This window comes from Platichthys flesus, chromosome 10, assembly GCF_949316205.1.
Source record: "Platichthys flesus chromosome 10, fPlaFle2.1, whole genome shotgun sequence".
Taxonomy (NCBI): domain Eukaryota; kingdom Metazoa; phylum Chordata; class Actinopteri; order Pleuronectiformes; family Pleuronectidae; genus Platichthys; species Platichthys flesus.
In genome coordinates this window covers 6877064-6897361 of record NC_084954.1, presented here as the reverse complement: position 1 = coordinate 6897361, position 20298 = coordinate 6877064, and the positions used below count along the sequence as shown (strand labels likewise).

Sequence of the window (20298 nt, the reverse complement as noted above, 5' to 3'; positions counted from 1 at the left end):
CTATTATTGTGTTCCTGCCACTGGGACCCACCTCGCTCGTGCACGGCCCTGTGCATCCAGGTCTATGGTGGGCACTCCCAGCCGCACAAATCTGGTGAAGAGAGACTGCTCCATGTTGGAGTACTTCTGGAAGGCCATGTTCTTGATAACAGGGGGCAACTGGTGGTGGTCTCCAATCATGATCCAACGCTTCAGTCTGCTGAAGCCATCCGCTGGGTTCTGTAGAGAGAAAAACAAACAGAAAGCATTTTAGAGACAATTCTAAATAGAGATGAGAATAAAGGATCTTTGCACGAGAGAGAGAGAATAAGACTCCATGTGAGACTCAGTAACTATCTTTGCATTTTGCACAAAACAGGTGGTGGTTGCAGCCGTTCTCCAGAGAGAGAAAATGTTAAGTGAATCCTAAGATCAAAATATAGTTGGATGTACAGACTATTGATAGACTTGGGCTACTTTCTTAGGATGCTTTTCTGGTTCTGTGTTCTTTACTCATGTCTACATTATGCTGCCCAATTTTGCTAATCAGATGTGGTTTGTGTCTTGATCTCAGACAAATCTGATACACCGAGCTTTTCAAGTCAAGAGCTGATTGAATCACTGAAATCACGGACAAGAGATGATTGACTGAATGACGACAGGGAAGTGGAGGAGGAGGAATAAATAGTTTAGCTGTGACGTGCACCTGGCAGAAGGCTCCGGCTATGGCTCACTAGAGAAGAGAGATAAAGAGAGGAGCTCTGGCGAGGTTGTTGGATGCGCCGATGTGCTTAACGACCTCATCTGTAAACAGACATCAGCACTATCTCGGACAATTAGGCACAACTACCAAAGACAAGCACCATTAATGTGTTTGGAGCTCATCAGTCAGATCTTAACAGTGCAAGTCAGTTAGTAGGACACTACGTCACTGGTTAACGATTAAACTACACCAAATGTGGAAAGTTCCTACAATACCTCGGGTTTGGGAGAGAATTTTCAAGAAGGGCATTGGTGTAGATCTCAGTCTTAACCGTTAATCATTAAGATATTAAGTTAAAATTCATGACTAATTCATGAGAGGCTTACCTGTAACAATAGAGGGATGAAGGTCTCGATCTCCAGGATCTGAGCCGCCTCTTCCATCAGGATGTTGTCATACTAATGAAGAGAGAGACAGAGATGTAACTTAACAGAAATAGTGAAAGTAACGACAATGAATACAAGTCAGGTGAGAGGAGTCTACCTTGAATCCCAGCTCCACCAGGTCTTTGCGTTTGAGTGCAGCATGTGTACAGGTCATAGCGATGATTTTGGCTTCCTTCACGAGCAGGTACTTGGAACGATCCAGGCCACTTCTCAGCAGCTCAAAGGCCCTGAACTCCTTCAAGGGTAGAGAAGAGGAAAAGAGAAGGGAAGATGTAAATCTGTCACACCTGTAATGTGAATGAGTCAGATCTCACTTCCCTGCTCCAATGCAAACTAAAACACTCATTTCGTTGCCTCTGTACCTTTACTCTGTGTAAAGACAATACAATTGAATCCAATCCAATCATCATAATTGTTCAAATTGACCAAATGATTTTAGGACGGAGAGAAAGAGAGAGAAATGATAAGTGGCAGTCAAGGGTGATCAGTGTAGCCCAGGACAGGTTTATGTGCACACAGCCAAAAGTCTACATGCACCCCAGACCACGTCCGAATGTGGTCCGAGTGATCGGATCTCAAATTTCCTCAATGCTTCCTGTGTTTAGAGCTGTGTACTCGTAATTGGATCACCTGAGATGGATGTGAATTTCTACATTCTCCTTTCCCATGATGCAGATACTGAGACAACCAAACAGGGCTGCTGTGCAGAGAGTGTACTAGTGTAGTTTCCTGTTCAATAACTGCACCTTGAGGAGGAGTGTGGCACGTATCTTCTTACATGCCTTATACCGGAATGGAAAATCAAAGTCCAGTTGTTGTTTTTTTTACCAAAATACCAATCAGTTCACTTGAGAAAGTCGATCATCATGGCGGTGTGGGAGGATGTGGCTATACAGGTCGTGCTATTTTCACATTGCTACACCATCTGTACACGGGCAGCAGAGGGAGAGACGGGGAGGGAGGATGGGAGAATCAGACTCGGACAGCATTGAGACATAAATATTTGATGAGTTACTATTTTAGCACTATATTAAAACCTATCAAAAAATAAAAAATTGATGGGGTCTATTTTTAACCCTTATGGCTCCAGAGCAGTTGAAGGGTGAAATCAAGATGGTAGGTTTTCAGGGACACAGGGACGAGAGAGAAGGGGGGGAAAGTAAGTAAAAGGTGTGGTGGGACTGCGGAGGAGGAAACAGGAGATGTTTATAGAGAGGAATCTCAGGAGGCACACCGTGTCCCTGTCTGTCGAGCAATATATTCTTGGGATATTCCTATGACAGCTTATTCGAGACTGCTCTTACTTTTTGAAAGGCAGACAGATAAGCAAATTCAGCAGGATGTTGCTTCCCCTGCCCTGCACCACTGACAGCAATACCTCTTAATGGGTGTACAGATTTCACTGCAGCATGGGTGAGGCTCAGGGAGGAGGGAGAGGTGCTGTGATGCAGTGATACAGAGGCCAGCCAGATAAATCAAGGTCACCACATGTGTTGGGATATTACCCCAAGCCAATAACTTCTTTATTGCTTTTCAGAAACCTCCTTGGTGTACCCATAAATCTGAAATGTTATTGTTATCCCTATAGAAATATAGAAATGATCACAATGTGGCTGAGTGTGAAAAAAGTTTTTAAAAATAGATAAGTAGTCATATCCTCGACCATTTTTGTGTTGCCTACCTTTTGCCCCAAAGGGTCATAAAATATATATGTATAATATGGCACTCGTCAGTACTGAAGAGGTGTTGACTTGGCAGGAGAGCCACTCATAAGCACATCACTGAGAGACAGTCAGTGTCTCACCATTCACTGGGAATCTACAGCAACTGGTCACTATGGTGGCCAGTGAGACACAGTTACTTGTGCAAGAGGGAATGTTCAACACCTTGAAAACCTGCTGGGAAATGGTCCAAATACAAGGGACATATGTGTGTGTGTCAGTATATTTCATTAAAAACGAGGAAATTACATGTTGACTTTCGATTTGAAATTGTGTGTTCACGCGTGCTGCTGTGAATTTTATCATAAAGCAGGTTGTATTTAACGGAATTTACATCCTCTATAAATAAAATTGCCTCGACCTTATTGCAGTCAGGTACCGTCTTTACATCCCGCTGATTGACGCTCGGTGGGGGAGTGCGTGTGTGTGTGTGTGGGCGTGCATGTGCGTGTCCTTACCTCAAGCTGGGTAAATATTTTCTTGACGTGGCGGTAGCAGCCCTCTGCAATGTCCATGTCCTCCTCATACGAGCGACCCTTGAACACGGGCTGTGGGGCGTTGGAGAAGTACTTGTGGAAAGGAAAGAATGAAGCCACAGCCTCCGCCTCCACCGTCTTGCCCTGTTTGGGTTTGACTTTGCTCATGTACTGTTCCCAGCGAGATATCACCTGTAGTGGGCAGAGAGAGCAGACGTCGGGTGTATTCACATGTAAACTCCTGACAGCGTCCTGTACTTACACATTAGTTCCACATGTGGAACACAAGCAGAACTTGTCTGTGAGATTGTCTCTATTACTTATTTCTTTAAAAGTCACAAACACACTGGCAGGTTCTATGTGCTTTCAAGGTCAATAATGATATTAGGAATGAGATATTAGCAGTAGCCACATAGCTATAATCACTATAAAACCTTTATGAGAAAGAAATAGAAAATTAAAATATAACCAAATATAAAGAGCTTGAGTTTAAATCGATTTTCACAAAAAAATGTAAATGGCCATTTTCTGCATTGTTTATTGTGTAAGATAACAGCATCAGCATACTTATATCAGTAAAGGTAAATGCAGTTACCACATGTGTAAGGCTCAAAACGACTAATTACATTAACTGATTAATTAAGAATGAAGTGCAGTGGTACCCCAATTTGGTTTAAAAATCACCAAAAAGCTGTAGTAGTTCATTGATGTAGATTTAATGTTTAACAAAAAGCTGTTTGAGAGTTGTGCATGTCGCTGACCTGCCTAAATGGTGCTTGCTGTATGTTCTTTAAACCTGTGTGACCTTATCTAGAAGCACTCTACTCCAAACTTAAAAAATGAGAAGAGATTGCCTCACTCTTTCAGAGGTGCCCCCGCTGAGCTCCTAATAAACCAGCTTCAACCAAACAGCGGGGTAGCCTACTTCTATAAATACCCTTGTGGAACAGAAAAATACTTTAAGGATAACATTAATGAGTGTGCTAGAGGACTCAACTTAATTGTGTGTAAAGGGTCTGTCTGTACGGACTATTAAGACCCCATCAAAACCTTGACATACAAGGTTTCAGTACATTTACACTGTTCTCATCGCTTGATGGCAGAAAAGTCTCCCTCGAGGTCACGGATTTACTCCACTAACAACCCCATCGCATTCACATCTTTAAATGCATCTACAGTGATGGACAGATTTCAGAGCTAAGACAAATACCAAAACCTCAGCTTCAATTGAGTATGGGTTGGGAAACAGCATCAAATTAATAGGGAACCACAGAGGTTTGTGCAAGAGACAGAGAGACCACTTAAAGACTTAAAGACCATTTTGCGATAGGATCACACCAGCTGCTCTTCAACACATGTGTTCTTACCCATGAGTACCATGAAGTCATACTTAAATTATTAACAGTACTTAGCAGTTTTTACAGCTTATTCTACTCAGTACTACTAGTGAGTACGCACGAGTACTTGGAACACACCAATCTTTGAACTTGGACTTAACTCTGCTTTCATTCTGATATCAATCATTTAAATATGAAGTTTTACGACTACATGTTTCACTGGCGTACTGGATGAACCCATCATCTTTGAAATGTTCTCAGATAGAGATATACATTACACAGCACACATGTATGATGCATTCCCTTCCTCCTTACCCTAACCTTAACAATCACAATGAAAAAAAAAAAGGTTTGAGATACACCCTGCACTTCCTTATGTTACAACCGTCTATGATGTCTATTTAAAAACCTCCTAGTGAAGCATGGCAATGTAAGTTAGTGACTGTCTGCAGAGGATTTTTTTCCCCAGCAGCCTGAGAGGACAGAGATAATTAGGTGACAGGGATAAACAGTCAGGGTTGAAACTTTCGAGGTATTTGCAGTTCAAGCAACAGCAGCGAGTGTGGGGAATGCAAACTTTAATATCGTCTGGATTTGATTGGCATGAAAATGCCTGAGGACCAGGACAGACAATGCAGAAATCTATTCTAATTCATTCGGCAAAATATCCCCTGCATCCTCCAAACTTTCTCTGTAACTCATAACTCAATATTAACTTTGAAACAAATTTCTAAGATGTTTAATGGCTAAGTAGTAATACTAAGAGAAGAAATATTGTTTTGTTAATGTTTTTATGAAGTCACATTTTGCATCTTTTTTTCTCGTCACATAAAAAAAAAAATCACATTGTTATAGTCTTACCTGGTAGAGGTAGAAGTGTCCAGCTGTCTCACAGGTGTAAGAAACATCTCCCGGGACGTCCAGGCTCTCCTGCAACCTCCCCACCTCCCGGAGGAGCTCCAGCCTTCTGGCTAGGACATAGTTCACACGACCATATCTGGAGACGCACAGCACGGCATCGTTAGTCAACTTTCTCATCACTTTTGTACGAGTATAAACAGAGTCACAACCATCTGGAGCAGCAGAGATGGGTGTTCAGGAGCGACCTACATGCTGGTTTACACCTCAGACAAACTACTGATAGAATGTATCCTCCAAATGTGGATTCAATCTCTGATCTGGTCTGGATCTCTTCCCACCATGGCGTCAAATTGTTTATCGTCCATGAATTGATTAATAGAGCTGCGCTGATATCAATCTGATGGTTGTCATGTTATTGTTGATTTGATTTTGAGTGAATCTGGTTGTAGTTGCCTGTATTGTGTTTCTGCCATTTGAATCAGAGCGTGAGGGTGCTCGCATCCTGGTCACCTGAGGACATGTAGGGTTTCACAGAGTAAGATATCTTGAAAATAAGGACCTTGATTAAAGGTTGAAGATGACCATGATTACTAAAAGGTTTCTACAGGTTCTAGCATGCATCCCTTTCTGTGTGCAGTTTAACAATAATGCTCGAGAGCAATTAGGAGGTTGTAAAGAAACGAGCAGTGCACACAGACAGGATGTGGGAGGGTCGCAGGGTAATACTAGAGGTGAGCTCTATTTTTAGACCCGGTGCAGAGATCCTCAGTCAGCAGATGACTCAAAGACAATCACACTGATCTGCCTGTTTGGCCTGAAAAATTCAAATAAGGGGGAGTGACCTTGCTTCTTAGGGTGACAGACCTGTAATGCATTAAGCTACTCTCTGGGACAGAGACCCTAAATAGAACAATTTGAATTTATCGTCATAGTTTTTTTTTAATGCAAAAATGTTAAACTTGCACAACATTGCGGCATCTGTGCTGGAACCTGAACGGCACTATTGATTTTAATGAATCTAAGGTACAAATAGAGACTGTCAACAAATTAATATTAAATGTGATCTCCTCTATGTTCCGCTCTAAAAATCTCATTAAAAAAAGGCACAAAATTCATCACGTAATTCAGGGAGGCATCGTTAATTGATAGTAACGTAGTTTTCCCTTTATGTTCGGCATTCGGAGGAGCACTGCCTTCCATTTTTCATCTCATATACAGTGTTAATTAAAACTCTCTGGCTCCTCGGTGTCAGTGGGGTGGAAGGAGTGTAGAGTCTGCATGTTGCTGTGAGGCAGCCAGGCAGGCGGGGATCATATTAAATGTTGCTAGCCAAAGCTCTCTCTTTTATATCTGTTGCTGCATAATTTAAGAATGCAACAGACTGCTTTCCCCCCCTGTGCAGACCCCAGTTCCCATTCAGTGCTCCTCATTCTGAAGTTGTACACTGGCACTGAGCAGCATATAGCAGATGAGACATGCACTTAAACCCTCCCTTCCTCCCTCCTCTGCAAGTGTTGCTAAGAGATATAGGGTGTAATTTGCGCAGAGCCACAGATGGATGAGGTGGTAATTAACAATGTCGGCTATACGGGAACTTTAAATAGACGCGGCGTAAAAGCTGATTAATATTCAATAACAAAGAGCTTATTTGAACCAAGGTTAAAAAATTGCTATTTAAAAAATAGACCTCTGGCTAATTCATCTAATAACGGTGTTAAATATAATGGCTGGCAGGTAGAACTGTAAATGTTTGGGGTATCTAGAGTCTGTCATGAGTGCTTAAAGTGTACTGTCCCGCACCTTCTCTTTGCCAATCTCACTATGTAGCAGTAGGGAGGACTGAGTCACTATCCTTCAAGGCATCTCTCACACTCAGACACAAAAAGACGTGGGCGAGAGAGCTGGTGGAGCTTCCTTAACAGGACTCTAGTGGCTCTTGTCTGAGGCTATTTGTACTGTTCCCTGCCACCAGTGCAGTATGAGAAATGACAGAATTGTCGGTTTATGTGCCCATTACGGACAAAGAATGTTCTAAAACAACTAGTAAAGTATTCAATCGACATGTTGTAGTTAAATTACAGCCAAGTAATGTCCCTGATTACTAATTTAAGGTTCCTTCCTTCCTTCCTGAACCGAATTAAATAAACAATGTTTACAGTCTATCGATGAGGTTGGGAAATGAGTACTTTCTCTTCTTCTTAAACATTTTGTTTAACATTTAAACTGTTTGTTAATTACAATATATATTATGGATTATAATAACTTTCAAGAATTTGTTGGTAGCAAAAGCTACAAATACAGATTTTGAATGATCAAGATGAATATTTCGGAACTGGGGCAGACTGTTTACTGAAAAGGTTTCCAGAATGACTCACTATTTGTGACTTGTAGCGCTCTGGAAACAGTCTTGGGTTCTTCAGATTTTCTATACATACCTGTGGTAAATCTACATCTCTATTTATTTGTGAGTGCAGGACAGTGGGGAAAGATCCCTGACCCTGGTAGAAAGGCCTGAGAGGCCAATGATGCCTAATGAAGATAAACCAGGTTCCTGGCCTGGCATATAGAAGTATCGAGTCGCCCTGTCACTGTGTTGGCTCACACTAATTATGTATGTGGGCAGCTGGACTGCGTTAACACACGTGTGTGGGTGTGTTTGTGTGTGTGTGTGTGTGTGTATAATGCCGGCTGTGATCAAACTGTGAGATTTGCATGATGCATACAACAATTTATTGAATGCACTTTCACACATGCATGTGGTAATTCAGGTAGTCTTGATTTCATGCATGTGTATTTCTGTTTGTTTGGCTGCATGTGCCTGGGTGTGTGTGTGTGTGTTTGTTTGTGTGTGTGTGTGTGTGTGTCTCACCTGCTGAAGTCTTTCTCCGTCTCCAGCTCCTCCTCTCCATGGCCCAGACGCAGGAGGTGACGCTCATCAATGTCCAGAGCCATGATCTTTTCAAACAGCTGGTTCAGGGCCTGGAGTCGAGCGAACCATGGTAACAAATAAACATGATCAAACAAGGAAAACCCTTTCTTCAATGTGCGTTTATAAGTATCTGTCAACAATGCCAGTGCATATGAACCTGTTCTGGTCTTGTTATTGGTGTTGTAATGTGTTTTTTAAGCACCTTGAATCTACTACTGTGTATGAAACCTGTTTTAAAAACAAAAAGTCACTGCCTTGCCACAGAAAAAGTGCCTATTTCAGTATAAGAACTATAAATGTTAAGGAGAACTATTGCACAAGAATAAAGTTTTCTTTATCACTATTTCCAGCTATACTTCATGTGGATAAGTTTCCCTCTGGCAAGTTTCCACTGAAGTAAAACAATAGCAGATTAATTTATGATTTAATACTGGGGGGGCCCAGTAAAAAAAAAATTAAAAATGTTTTCCTCCAGGGGTTGAATATGACTACGGCCTGATTAATGGGCAGTTCTGAACACAAACTGTAAATTCTCTAGACAGCTTCATATACAGTGTTAGGGAAACTTTTCAGTGATCAGAGCTTGGTTTTAGTGCTTAAGTGCTGTGTGTGAGTATGTGTGTGTCTGTGTGTGTGTGTGTTGTGTTAACCTGATTTGAATGTGTGACTATGAGGGTCCTCTGCTCGGGGAAGTTGTGATAGAGGTTCGAGATGATCTGAACGGCAACATCCGTCTTTCCGGTACCTGGCGGTCCTACAACCTGGAGAAGCAGAATGGATGGAAAGGAAGAGGAGGAGAAGAGAAGCATAATCAGAAGTTAGGTTATGCGGCAAAGGCGCTCCCCCCCTGTAGACAATCTAGTGGTTGTGACAGCTCGGCCATGGGCATGTCAGAACAGGCTAGGGTAGTGCCCCATCGTTAGCCACGCTCAGACGAGCCCAGTGCAGAGTGGTGTTGCCTGGCATGACAAGACAGTCCTGTTGAAAGCACAGATGGGGGAGAAACAAGAGAGCCACAGAAAAAAGGAGAAAAGCTATAGGAAGAAAAGAAAATACATCTTACGATATAATTTCTTGTTTCTTCATCACTGTTACCATAATAATAAGCCTTGCACGTATTTAACTGGGGGAATAACACATCTAATTTACTGAATAAATATTCATGAAACAGGTTGGTCTGAGTGTGGGTCTCTCAGGTGAGTAATATGTGCTAAAAATAGTAAGTACAATTAGATGCCCCTGCATAAATCAGAACATAATCAGCTCCTTGGTTCCCCAACATGAAAGCCAAGCTCTGCAGACTGGGAGGTAGTGTGTGTTTGTTATGGCTGCTAATGACTGTGACACATGCCAAGAGGGGAGGCTAGAGGGAGCGAGGAGAGCAGCAGAGGAGGCTTTGCATGTTGAGTTGTTTTACGACTCCGATGATAGCCTCGTCGCCTTATTTACCTCAGATGCTGCAGCAATAAATAACTCAGAGCTCGGTGCCAGCTTCTAGTCACCACAGCGGAGTAGCACTTATGTCAAAAAATCTGCTGCACAACTCTGGAGATACAATAGCTGGCTGGAATGTCATTACCGTGGATGTGTGTTTGAACTTGACTCATCCATAGCTAAGATTCTATGCCATTTTATGTCGGGGTTGAACATTTCACTGGAAAGGCGAAAATTACAGTTAGGATTACATGGAGATGTGTCAACACTCTACATGAATGATGGAGATAGAGTCGTCAAATTTACTGCCAAGGGAATTCCCCTGCTATTCATCAGTAGGATTAATGTCTGCAAAGATTTCATCGACAAGCTGGAGCAGTAGGAACCTGCACTACTGGCTCTCAAGTTTATGCCTGATGACTTTATACGACTGGACTTATGTATTGTTTGGCTCCACGTTTTCCGCTGAAGCCAAATATTCAAACTTTTGGAGTCTGTTCATCTTTTTTTCGCTCTTTGTCGTCGTTGTTTTCTTTGATAATTTGCAATCCGACCTTAGAACTTGTATGAGCACATCATACAATAAAATACTAAATACCACGTCCTTACCATGGTGAGTCCTGGCTGCATCCCAGCTCGAATGGCTTCGATCTGAGTGGGAGTGAACTGGATTGTATTCCTGTAAAAAGAAAAATCACATCAATGAGCAAGAGTTTTTGCCATTGACAACATAAACACATTTTTACCAAACTGTTTTGATATTTTTAATGCTGCAAGTTTTGTTCTGAACTTTTTGGAAAGTAGATTAAGACGGGGGCGTCCCTGTGGAAATGCTGTTGCCATCAAGATTTAAATATCAAAGCTTAAGCCGGAAATCCTTCAACACCAGAAGATGAATCTTAAATTTTGATGAAGGGCAATTATGTTGTGGTGCTCTAATGAGTACAGGAAAAATAAAGCAACAATGAATGTTGCCAAAAAACACAACCAAAAAATCACCACTACATTAAACACTGGAAGAAAAACTATGGAGAGAAACATGGACAAGCTAAATCGATACAGTCAGGACCAGTTGTTAATTGGGAGGACCAGCGACTTTGCCTTGACCTCTCACCGTTTGGGCTGGTTGTAGGGATATGGCCCCCGGTTGGGCGGCACATAGGGCTCAACAAGCAAGGTCATGTCTTTCTCTTTGTCTTCCACTTCTTCATCTGCCTTTCTCTTCTTGCTTTTGTCTGCGTTTTTCGAGATGGGAAACTTGATTCTGAAAAAGCAAAAGGAAGGAAAATAGGATTATGGCCATAAACCAACATATTGCCATACAATACAATATCTAGTATTGCGGCATCAATTGTGTCTGGTCCACTGTATTATTTCTCTCTTTCAATTTATAATTGGTTGTTTGACTTTCACCTGAAAGGGGGGACTTGCAGGTCAGGATTCTCTTCTGTGACCTTTATTGTGTTATCGGGGAAACAGGAACGCAAATGGTCCAAGGACAGAAACGTGTCATTGAAGTCCAACCCAGAGATCTGATTTGGCATTTTGGAATAGTGGGCACTGCCTTGGTCCCCGTAGCCGAGAATGATGTCGTGAAGCCAGTCTGGGACGACGCACTCCGTGTTCATCAGGTTTCGGATGGTCTCCAGCACTGCCTGATACAGAAAGAGATGCGTCAGATATAAAACCATGAAAACAAGAGCCTGAAGGAGAAAAATCAAACTGAATGAGGCAGGCACTCAGACAACAGACAACCACCCCACAAGAGGAGGTTTAGTGGGATAAGAATAGCTTTGTGGTGGGCTGATGGGATAGCAGGTAATTTGACTGACTGTCAATTATATTTTAATGAGCCACAAACTGTCTAATACTGTATGCATCAAACACAGTGTCAGGAAAAGTGTTTACTTTTATCTGTGTCACACATCAAAGATGGAGAAGAGTGTTTCTTGAATACCCATTAGTTCCTGTGTTTTTCAAGTTCAAGAAGAAAAAAAAGGAGCGCTTCAAAAACTTCTGACGAAATAAGACAAAGCTCATTTGACAAAGCTGTAATGAGAAGCTCTTTATATAATACATATAATACTAGGATAGAAAAGAAAAGAGTTTTGTGCGGTTGTGCATGTACATTCTAAAAGATCAAAACAAACGAAACACAACAATACAGGTGTAATTGATTTTGAATAGAAGTTTCACACATTAGCACTGATATGACCTGCTGAAAACGTTGATAGAAATGTCAATGTAGATTTACTTTTGGTGAACTAGCCTTAAAAGCAGGGCGCTGCTGAGACTCCACTATGTTGTAATGACAATATAAAGATACACAAAGCATAACAACAATATACTGGTACAAAATACAATGTTGGCTTTAACGGGGCACAGTGCACAGTAATGCTTATTTATATTAAATTTCTGCCGGCGGCACACTGGACCTCTATGGGTGATACGGAGGTCAGACTGTATATGAACATCCAGGGAGAAGTGTCTCCCACTGGGATCACTAGCAAGGGGGGGTGGGGGGCCTTCAGTGGGTGGTAATCTCAGAGCTGCCCTGACCCCAACCTTACAGCTACAATTCCAGAGAGAGTATAATATCTGTCATACATCACTCAGGAGGTGGCGTTGGTCGGACCAGAGCTCAAGGACTGAAGATAAAGCACTCAAACACACTGTGTGGCGCGGGTGAGTGACCTGTGCGCTTCAGAACAGGGTCCAAACCTTGAAATTATTCTCCTTGGGTTTGCGTCTCATGATGATGTTGAAAGACTCGTACGGGTCTTCGGTGGCACTCTGGATACTGCTGGTCACGTCCTGTTGATACTGGTTGGCGTCCAGCCAAACACGGAACGTTCTGGTGTCTCCTCGCAGCTTTGGCTTTGGTTCAGGTCCTGGAACAATAAGTGGTTAGTGGGTTAGGGTTAGTGATTCATATAGGAGTAATCAAAATTTAACAATCTAAGTGTACTATCAAAATAAATACTCATACAGATAATAAAATTGAAAAATGAAATGGCTTTAGACCATTGACTGTATATCCCACCTCCTCCATGTTAGTGGATAGGACATGGACCAAATAAAAAAGACAAACAATACTATACAAATTTTCATTTTAAGTAGTTCTCATCACACTGATGTTTGTTGGATTTCTAATTTTTTCCTGTAAGGTTGGTTTTAACTCATTATTTGATGCTATAAAATCAGTGACTCCTCAGGAACAGGAGCTGGCACTTGACTGACAGGCTACAGGCTTAAGACTCACTCCCATCGGGACTCTGTGCAGTGCAGCATGTCTAGCTTTCATAGATGTCTAAATAGATTCTTGTATGGTGCTGCAGGGTACTGAGCTGGAGAGTGAAACTCAATCCTTTGGCCTCTGATGTCTGTGCCCGTGTATGTGTGTCTGCGTGTGAGCAGTCAAAACAACTATGTGCCATTGTATCCAACTCCCAGTTATTAATAGGTGAATTTATGGCAAGTAAATATACAATGGTACAACTCAATCACAAGTGTCTCAAAATGCACCTCTTGGGGTTGCACCCCCCACACCTTCGCAAAATGCCCTGTGATTTATGGGCCTACTCCCCCACCATCTAGTCAGCTGGAGTACCACTTATCCCTGCTGGGGATCTAAAAGTTTACCCAAGCCGACGCCGGCTGGTAGGATGTCTTTTTAGAAATCCCTGCCCTCTGCATATTTAATCCAAACAGATGAGGGGATAGGGGGAAAGGCTGCTTCAGTGCATGGACACATGTTACGACAGGGGAAAGGCAAACACTTAGAATAGCTCGGCTGCAGGCTAACCACTCAGAACCGACCACTCAGAGGCGCAGCTTTGAGCTGTGGGAAGAGCACAACACGGTAAATTGAGATCATGTTACTATATGAATATAATCCACTTTCTAAGAATAACCCGATATTTCGGATTTGGTCTGAGGGGATTCCTTCTGTGTGGCTACACAGGAACAGTATATTTGATTACATCAGATTTTCATGCTTCTAATGGGGAAAAATAAGGCTGCGCACAACTCAGGTTTCTAATGTTAGAATACATTTGTTGCTGGCAGTAACTCAGAGATATAGGTGAATGTATGCTATATATCACATTACTGTGTTCTGCAGGAGAAGCACATTCATTCATTCATTGTCGTCTTACAGAAGCGCATCTCTCCTTAAATCCAATAAATAAAGCAGGGGGCAAGGCCCGAAGCTCTCAGGTGCTGTCGTCGACCTCGGGCTAATGGAATGTTAATGGGACCAGGTCAGGTCTCACTGTGGTCGTTACCATGACAACAGCAGCCTGAACCTGTCGAGGGGACAAGTCGCTGGATGATTGTGTGTAGGAGGTCTGACGGGAGGATGGATGTCATGTGTCACTGGTGTGTGCGCTGGGAAGCGGCACTATATGAGCATACCTTCCTCAATGACACGTCCCTTGTCATCCAGCATGCCCTGCACCTCGCAGCCTCTCACATACGCTAGGCCAGTCTGCTCCACAAAGGGCTGGCGCCGGTCGAAGCGTGTGCCATAGGGCAGGTTGGGCCGCACCGTGATCAGAAAGCAAACGTCGTGCTTCCGGAGGCCTGTGGGGGGAGAGGGTTGGGGGAGAGAGAGATGGGGGAGAGAGTGGTTAGATAGAGAGAACGACCGAAAGAACAGGGATTTAGAGGCAGAGAAAGAAATTTAAGGGGAATAAAAAGGACACAGAAACAGAAAGAGGGGATATTGGAGTGTTGGTGAAAAAAAAAAAAAGAGTAGTGGAGTGGAGAAGTTTGAAACCGCTCCGTCAGCATTCGCCTGATCTTTAAAACATGAGCTCTAATTATACGATGGAGAGAGGGCTACTGGACAGAAGCAAGTTACACCTTATACATCCACTGAATTACAAAGAGGATAGTAAAACCATATAAATGGGTATAAAGAAAGTAGAGATATCAATTTGGGATACATTAAGCTTTCTATTTAATTTTTTTACACCAATTTAATACGACTATAGCATTTCCCCACTGAGAAAATTGGCACATGAACCTAGTCCTCTATCTTTCTCCGGAGAGCGATAGTGGACAGCCCCATGCTGAAGGCTTCATTGTGCCTTCTATGTCCCCAGTGAATCAATGTTCTTTCACTGTTGACACACGCCTGTTAACATTATCTACAGCGCCCCTATCAAACACACACGAATGAAAGATCAGGGAATAAAACAAAGAGGCTTAATGGCGGAGGCTACTAAGAAATGGCATGTCTTCACAGAAACATCGGGTAGGCAGGGGTCATTGGTCAAGGTCCAGATTGATTGAACAGAGGGGTAAAGGGAAACTATATAGAGGTTATAAACCACTTTCTAGAAGGAAATAAGAAAAGCACAGGTGTGGCAGTGCAATAAGTAAAGGGTAATAATGTATTTCTGTTTATATGTGTAATATCATAGCAGACAAATCAAATATCAAAATGTTTCTTCTCATGATGAAGACGCATTTTATTACCTTCCCACTCATGCTTGATATGATCCTGCACGTTGAGGTTAACGGTGACATCGGCTCGAACGCGAGCAGGCCAACTCTCCCCGATGTTGGGCTTGGCCACCTCCACTATGGAGAAAGCGGTGATTGTCTGAGCCATCCTGGCCCAGCCCCCGAACACCGCTCCACCGTACTCTGATTGCCTGTGTAGGGGAACAGACACAACAGGAAGTCAGACAAGTACTGTGGGCTGCTGTCAAGACTGGAAACAAGGTGGATTCAGGACAACGAGGATGCTTGCTTTATTTATTTACTTTTGCAGCAGCAACAAACAGGCAAGTTGCCACATCACTTGACATAATGGGAGCACTTATTATGTTAAGCAGTGGGTTTCCAAATGTGTCGCTCCAAATGTCACCGTCTTTTAATAAAATATTATCATGCCACAGTTTGAGAGGAAGACGGAGGATAAGAAGTGTGCTGTAGCCGAGCTAATGGTAGAAATTTGTTCTACTTAGGGGGAAAAACACAAGTCATGCTTATTAGTGGGTGTACAACAATATTATTTCAAACTCAGAGTCTTTGAGTGTGTCACCCAGGGATTTCACTGAGCAAATCTAGATTCTTCAAGCCTGAGCTAAGGAAGAGCTTTTTAGCCCTTGTCTTCTTCAAAACTTTGATGTTTTTGAGAGCGGTACGGTTTAGTGGCTTTAAAAAATGAAAACATTTAAAACCACAAATTTTCGTTGGCTTTGGAGAATTGAGGACATCTCACCATGGTTTCATGCGCCACACCACATCCTCTATGTCCTGTCTGATCTCATAGGTGGACTCCAGGCGAAAGAGGTTGAAGTTCCTCAGCAGGTAGTCATGGAGCGTCAGGAACTGGAGATTCAGTTTAGGGAGCGCCAGGCAGCCTGAGAAGAAGGACAGATAAAAAGGCACAGACACACAGATTGAGGAAAAAAAAAATGTACTAGTAATAAGACAAAACTTCAAGTAAGTCAATCAAAAGCTGTCTTTTTATATCAAATTTCAAACAGTTTGAATTCCAGTTTTATGAAGCTATCTTTGTTATAACTACTATGTTTTTTTTGCAGAGAATAGCACGTTTACATATTGCAGTTAATGACGGACGCAGCTTGAATCACTTAAGTTGTGTGAGTTTCTGAGGGTGTCCTTGCCAGCTAAAGAGGATTCCCTGAGAGAGGGTTGCCACTTCACTCCATCGAGTGCCCCAAGGATTAGACACAACAAGGTGTGGGGGTGCGCTTGTGTCAATAAGAGACTGACTAGACACTGAAATAATTTTAAGTGCATATTAACCATTCACAGACACAGACGTGCAAACACAGTCACAATTCCCACCTTCGCCCGAGTAGTACTCTGTCGGGACGATGTTCTCATCCCAGATTATCTTCTCTGTTGGATACAGGGGCATCTGGTTGAGTTGCTCAATCTGAGAGATTCTGCGCTCGTGACGTGAGACCTGTGTGTGTAAGGTGAGAGAGAGAGAGAGAGAGAGAAAGAGAGAGAGAGAGAGAGAGAGAGGACAAAGCCACACACAGACAGAGAAATTGGTTTAATGAACATGTTTTCTTTATTTGTCTCGCCGTTTCAGTTCTTTTATCCCTTACTAGAATAAAAAAATCTAAAAAAATCTGGTCACTAAAAAAAAACATTAGTTTAATCTCACACAACATGTTGAGCTGGTTTAACTGAAGCTTTTGTCACTTGTATTCCCCTCAGTGGGGTTTCACTGCTAAGCCTCGGTGGATCAATGTTGCCCCTTTAAAGGCGAGATATTAAAGTGTATTCTGCCATATCAGCAACCCACATTAGTTCATATGTGTTTATATTTAGAAGGACTGGCACCAGCGTCAGGGGATTTGATAGTAATAAGTCAGCAACAGGATCTCTTCGGGTGTTGTGATTAGATCTGTGATTCACATTTATATAAACAGTTTATATAACAGTAATGAAGTCACTGGTAATTTTGTTACATACACATCAATTTAGCATTTTCTTTTATGGACATCTAATTGAAATTGTAGAACATTGTTGATAAGAGGAAAGGCTTTTATTCGGGTATGCAAGTATCATTCTACTATATTACATTATTCTTGGACCTCAGCACCGCTCCTCTGAGATGTTGTGGTTGTATCTATTCCATTTTGCCTTTACTCTTCTTGAAAGGGACACATTAAATTAATTATTCCTTTCGTTCTTGGGGGTGAAATCTGCTGTTGAATACAAACCAGCTCATCTGTTACACCAGAGGAAATAAAAAAATAGCCTAAATGAGCCGAACCCTGGCGCTGGTGTACAAGCAGCTCTACTTCTCAGAGAGAGAGAGAGAGAGAGAGAGAGAGAGAGAGAGAGAGCGGTTCATCCCTCCCTCATTATATTGATGACCACATTCTCTGCATTGTGCATCATTGTTTTGCTTTTGTGTGGCACAGTTCTGGTCCCGTGTCTCCTTTCCCTTAACCCCACCTGGTCAGAGATGTTGGTTGTTGGGGGCAACCTTAAGCACACAAATATGTGTCTCGTGAAATCGTCTTCAACAACAATCTAATCAGACGATTAAGAAACTGCTCTTCTCCATCTGTTCTCCGAGAGGACGTGGGGGAGGGTCTGAGTGGGTAATTAGGAATAACTGCAGGGCGGCCTTAAAAACAGCCACTTTGATGAAGAGGTCTACACCACATGTATAAGTGTGTATACGGGGAGAGTAATGGAACAAGGATCCAGATGATTCCTGGAGGGGGTTTTTAAAAAGGAAAATTTGAAGAGCGAGGGATGGGGAACCAGAGACCACCTTGCGAAACATACTACAAAAAAACAAGCTCTTTATCTCCTCAGCACTTTCTTCAATTTACCCTACGTCACACAAATAGCCACATAGAGCAGTAATTGGATTAGAAGGCAAATTCAAGAGGGACAGCCAGCCAAGAGGAGATACCATGTGTATTCCAAGGTCAACATCTTTAATTAATGACTCTAAAACGAGAAACACAAAAGCTATTATGCTGTAGCGTTGGACTGGCCAGTTATTGTTCTGAAGATTAACTGTTCACCCACAGTGCACCAGTATCGACGCTACATCTTTTATATGGCTAGTTGACAAGCACTGTAAATGAGGTCATGCTTCATTCCCTTGCTAACTAAACAATCACTGTATGGGCAGTTTAAAAGGTCTGAGGCATTAAAGGTTGCCTGAGATGCATATTTTACTTTAATTATACATTTTATTTATTTACAGGAAAATAACATGACCGGGACTAGACCAATGACTTAGGCCCCATGTTTGCCCCCACCAAGAAACTGTATAAATAAAACAATACATTTTGCTGTGAGCCCTAACTTATTATTTCCCTCGTTTGAAAGAAACATGTCAAGTTATAGATTTTATTGTTCCAAAATGCAACAGACAACAAAAAGTCACATCTTTGCCACTATGGCTTGGAAGTTCTCAAATATGCATATACAACACAATAAAGGCTACTAACCAGCAGCTCCAGAAGAACCTCCTTCTCATAGGTGGTGCTTTGCCCTTCAGGCAGCTCTGGCAGCAGACATAGGTACGAGGCCACCTGGTGGAGCGTGTTGGGGCTGCGGAGAAAGATGAGAAACAAGTCGGCTCGGTAAATAACATTTGCATATTAAAAATTCAGCTAACACCCTCTTCTCAGGGAGGAAAATTAAGCAATGGGTGTCCAGTGAGAGTGAATTGGTAATGACTGAAATGGTGAAGGTCAAGATAACAACATGATGCATGACAATCTGATGTTAAAAAACGATAATAAAAACATTAATATTATTACAAATATATTTATATACTTTGGGCAACACCTTGCCATCTGAGGGAGATTTATTTAAACTGTGATGACAGCAACCGCTCTACACGAGTGAAAATGCACAGCCTTATCAAATTCTTTGTGCTTGTTAGCTCTGTGGCACGAAGCAATTCTCCTGTTTGCTCCGACTCTGCACTCCTGCCCTGTCAGCGTGTGTGTTAAGGGGCAGAGCCGCACTGATGCGACAGGATTATGAAAATCAAAGCCCATCTCCGTCTCGGAAGGCCGAGGCGTGGCTTTCTGCATGCAGACCTGTGTTAATCAGGCTGACACGCTGTGACACAGGCAGGGTCTGGTACGCAGCGAAGGACAGGCCCTGGACACATTGTGACAGGCCCGGACAGCCACACGTGGCACTGGCCGACCATATCCGTGTATCTGCATGCATTCTGAGAGTTGTGATGCCAATGCTCGGCCAATGGGGTGGCAATTCTGCCAGTGTTGCAGTTTGGTGGCCCAGTGGATGACCTGGCATTGGTCATGTGGACATTCCTTCCCTTAGTAACAAAATAGCAGCCGCACAACAGCTCACTCTGAGTAACAGAGATGACTGGACCAGGTCATGACTGACAGCTGAGCCACGGGCAGGGTAAGGTAAGGATGTGGACAAAACAGTAAGTTCACTCAACATGCTGAGGGATGTCTAGACCCTTGTTAAGTTTTAAGATGTCATTTTAGGTGAGGTGTGTGTGTTTTTCGCACAACTGATATTACCGGTTAAGTTGAGGACACTTTTAAGTCAACTACAAGCCACGTTTTACATTCAACAGAAAAATATGATAAATGGCTTTTCTGGCAAAGTAATCTGCAGAAAATTAAACTGCTTCCACCTTTATTCTGTTTCCTTTCCTTTGTTTGAATAAACCCTTAGAACAGGATGAATGAAAAGTGAAGGTGATGGACTAAAAATAGCCCTTTCTGTGACAGGACCCTGCTCAACATCTGATTCACCGAACAAATTACACCAATTATTCCAACATTTCCAGAAGGGAGGACTCCTTCATCCATTTCCAGCATTAATCCATTTCAAGTAATGCATTAATCAGGTGCTCATTCATATTTGACCTGAAATGACACTTGACGTGTTTTACG

The 20298-nt window shown here is 42.5% G+C and overlaps 1 protein-coding gene across 2 annotated transcripts in view; it reads right to left on the bottom strand.

The window, feature by feature from the left end:
• Window positions 1-20298, bottom strand: part of aqr (aquarius intron-binding spliceosomal factor) — a 45514-nt gene that overhangs the window by 16346 nt on the left and 8870 nt on the right. For both annotated transcript variants that reach the window (XM_062397366.1, XM_062397368.1), the window contains exons 15-30: window positions 18859-18961; window positions 16715-16835; window positions 16122-16263; window positions 15371-15549; window positions 14303-14470; window positions 12608-12777; window positions 11300-11541; window positions 11001-11150; window positions 10496-10565; window positions 9103-9213; window positions 8393-8502; window positions 5524-5659; window positions 3308-3517; window positions 1226-1363; window positions 1069-1140; window positions 32-219 (exon numbers count right to left, since the gene is read on the bottom strand). In XM_062397366.1, coding sequence (XP_062253350.1) covers window positions 32-219; window positions 1069-1140; window positions 1226-1363; window positions 3308-3517; window positions 5524-5659; window positions 8393-8502; window positions 9103-9213; window positions 10496-10565; window positions 11001-11150; window positions 11300-11541; window positions 12608-12777; window positions 14303-14470; window positions 15371-15549; window positions 16122-16263; window positions 16715-16835; window positions 18859-18961 — 2310 coding nt within the window. The remainder of the gene's footprint in view (window positions 1-31; window positions 220-1068; window positions 1141-1225; window positions 1364-3307; window positions 3518-5523; window positions 5660-8392; window positions 8503-9102; window positions 9214-10495; window positions 10566-11000; window positions 11151-11299; window positions 11542-12607; window positions 12778-14302; window positions 14471-15370; window positions 15550-16121; window positions 16264-16714; window positions 16836-18858; window positions 18962-20298) is intronic.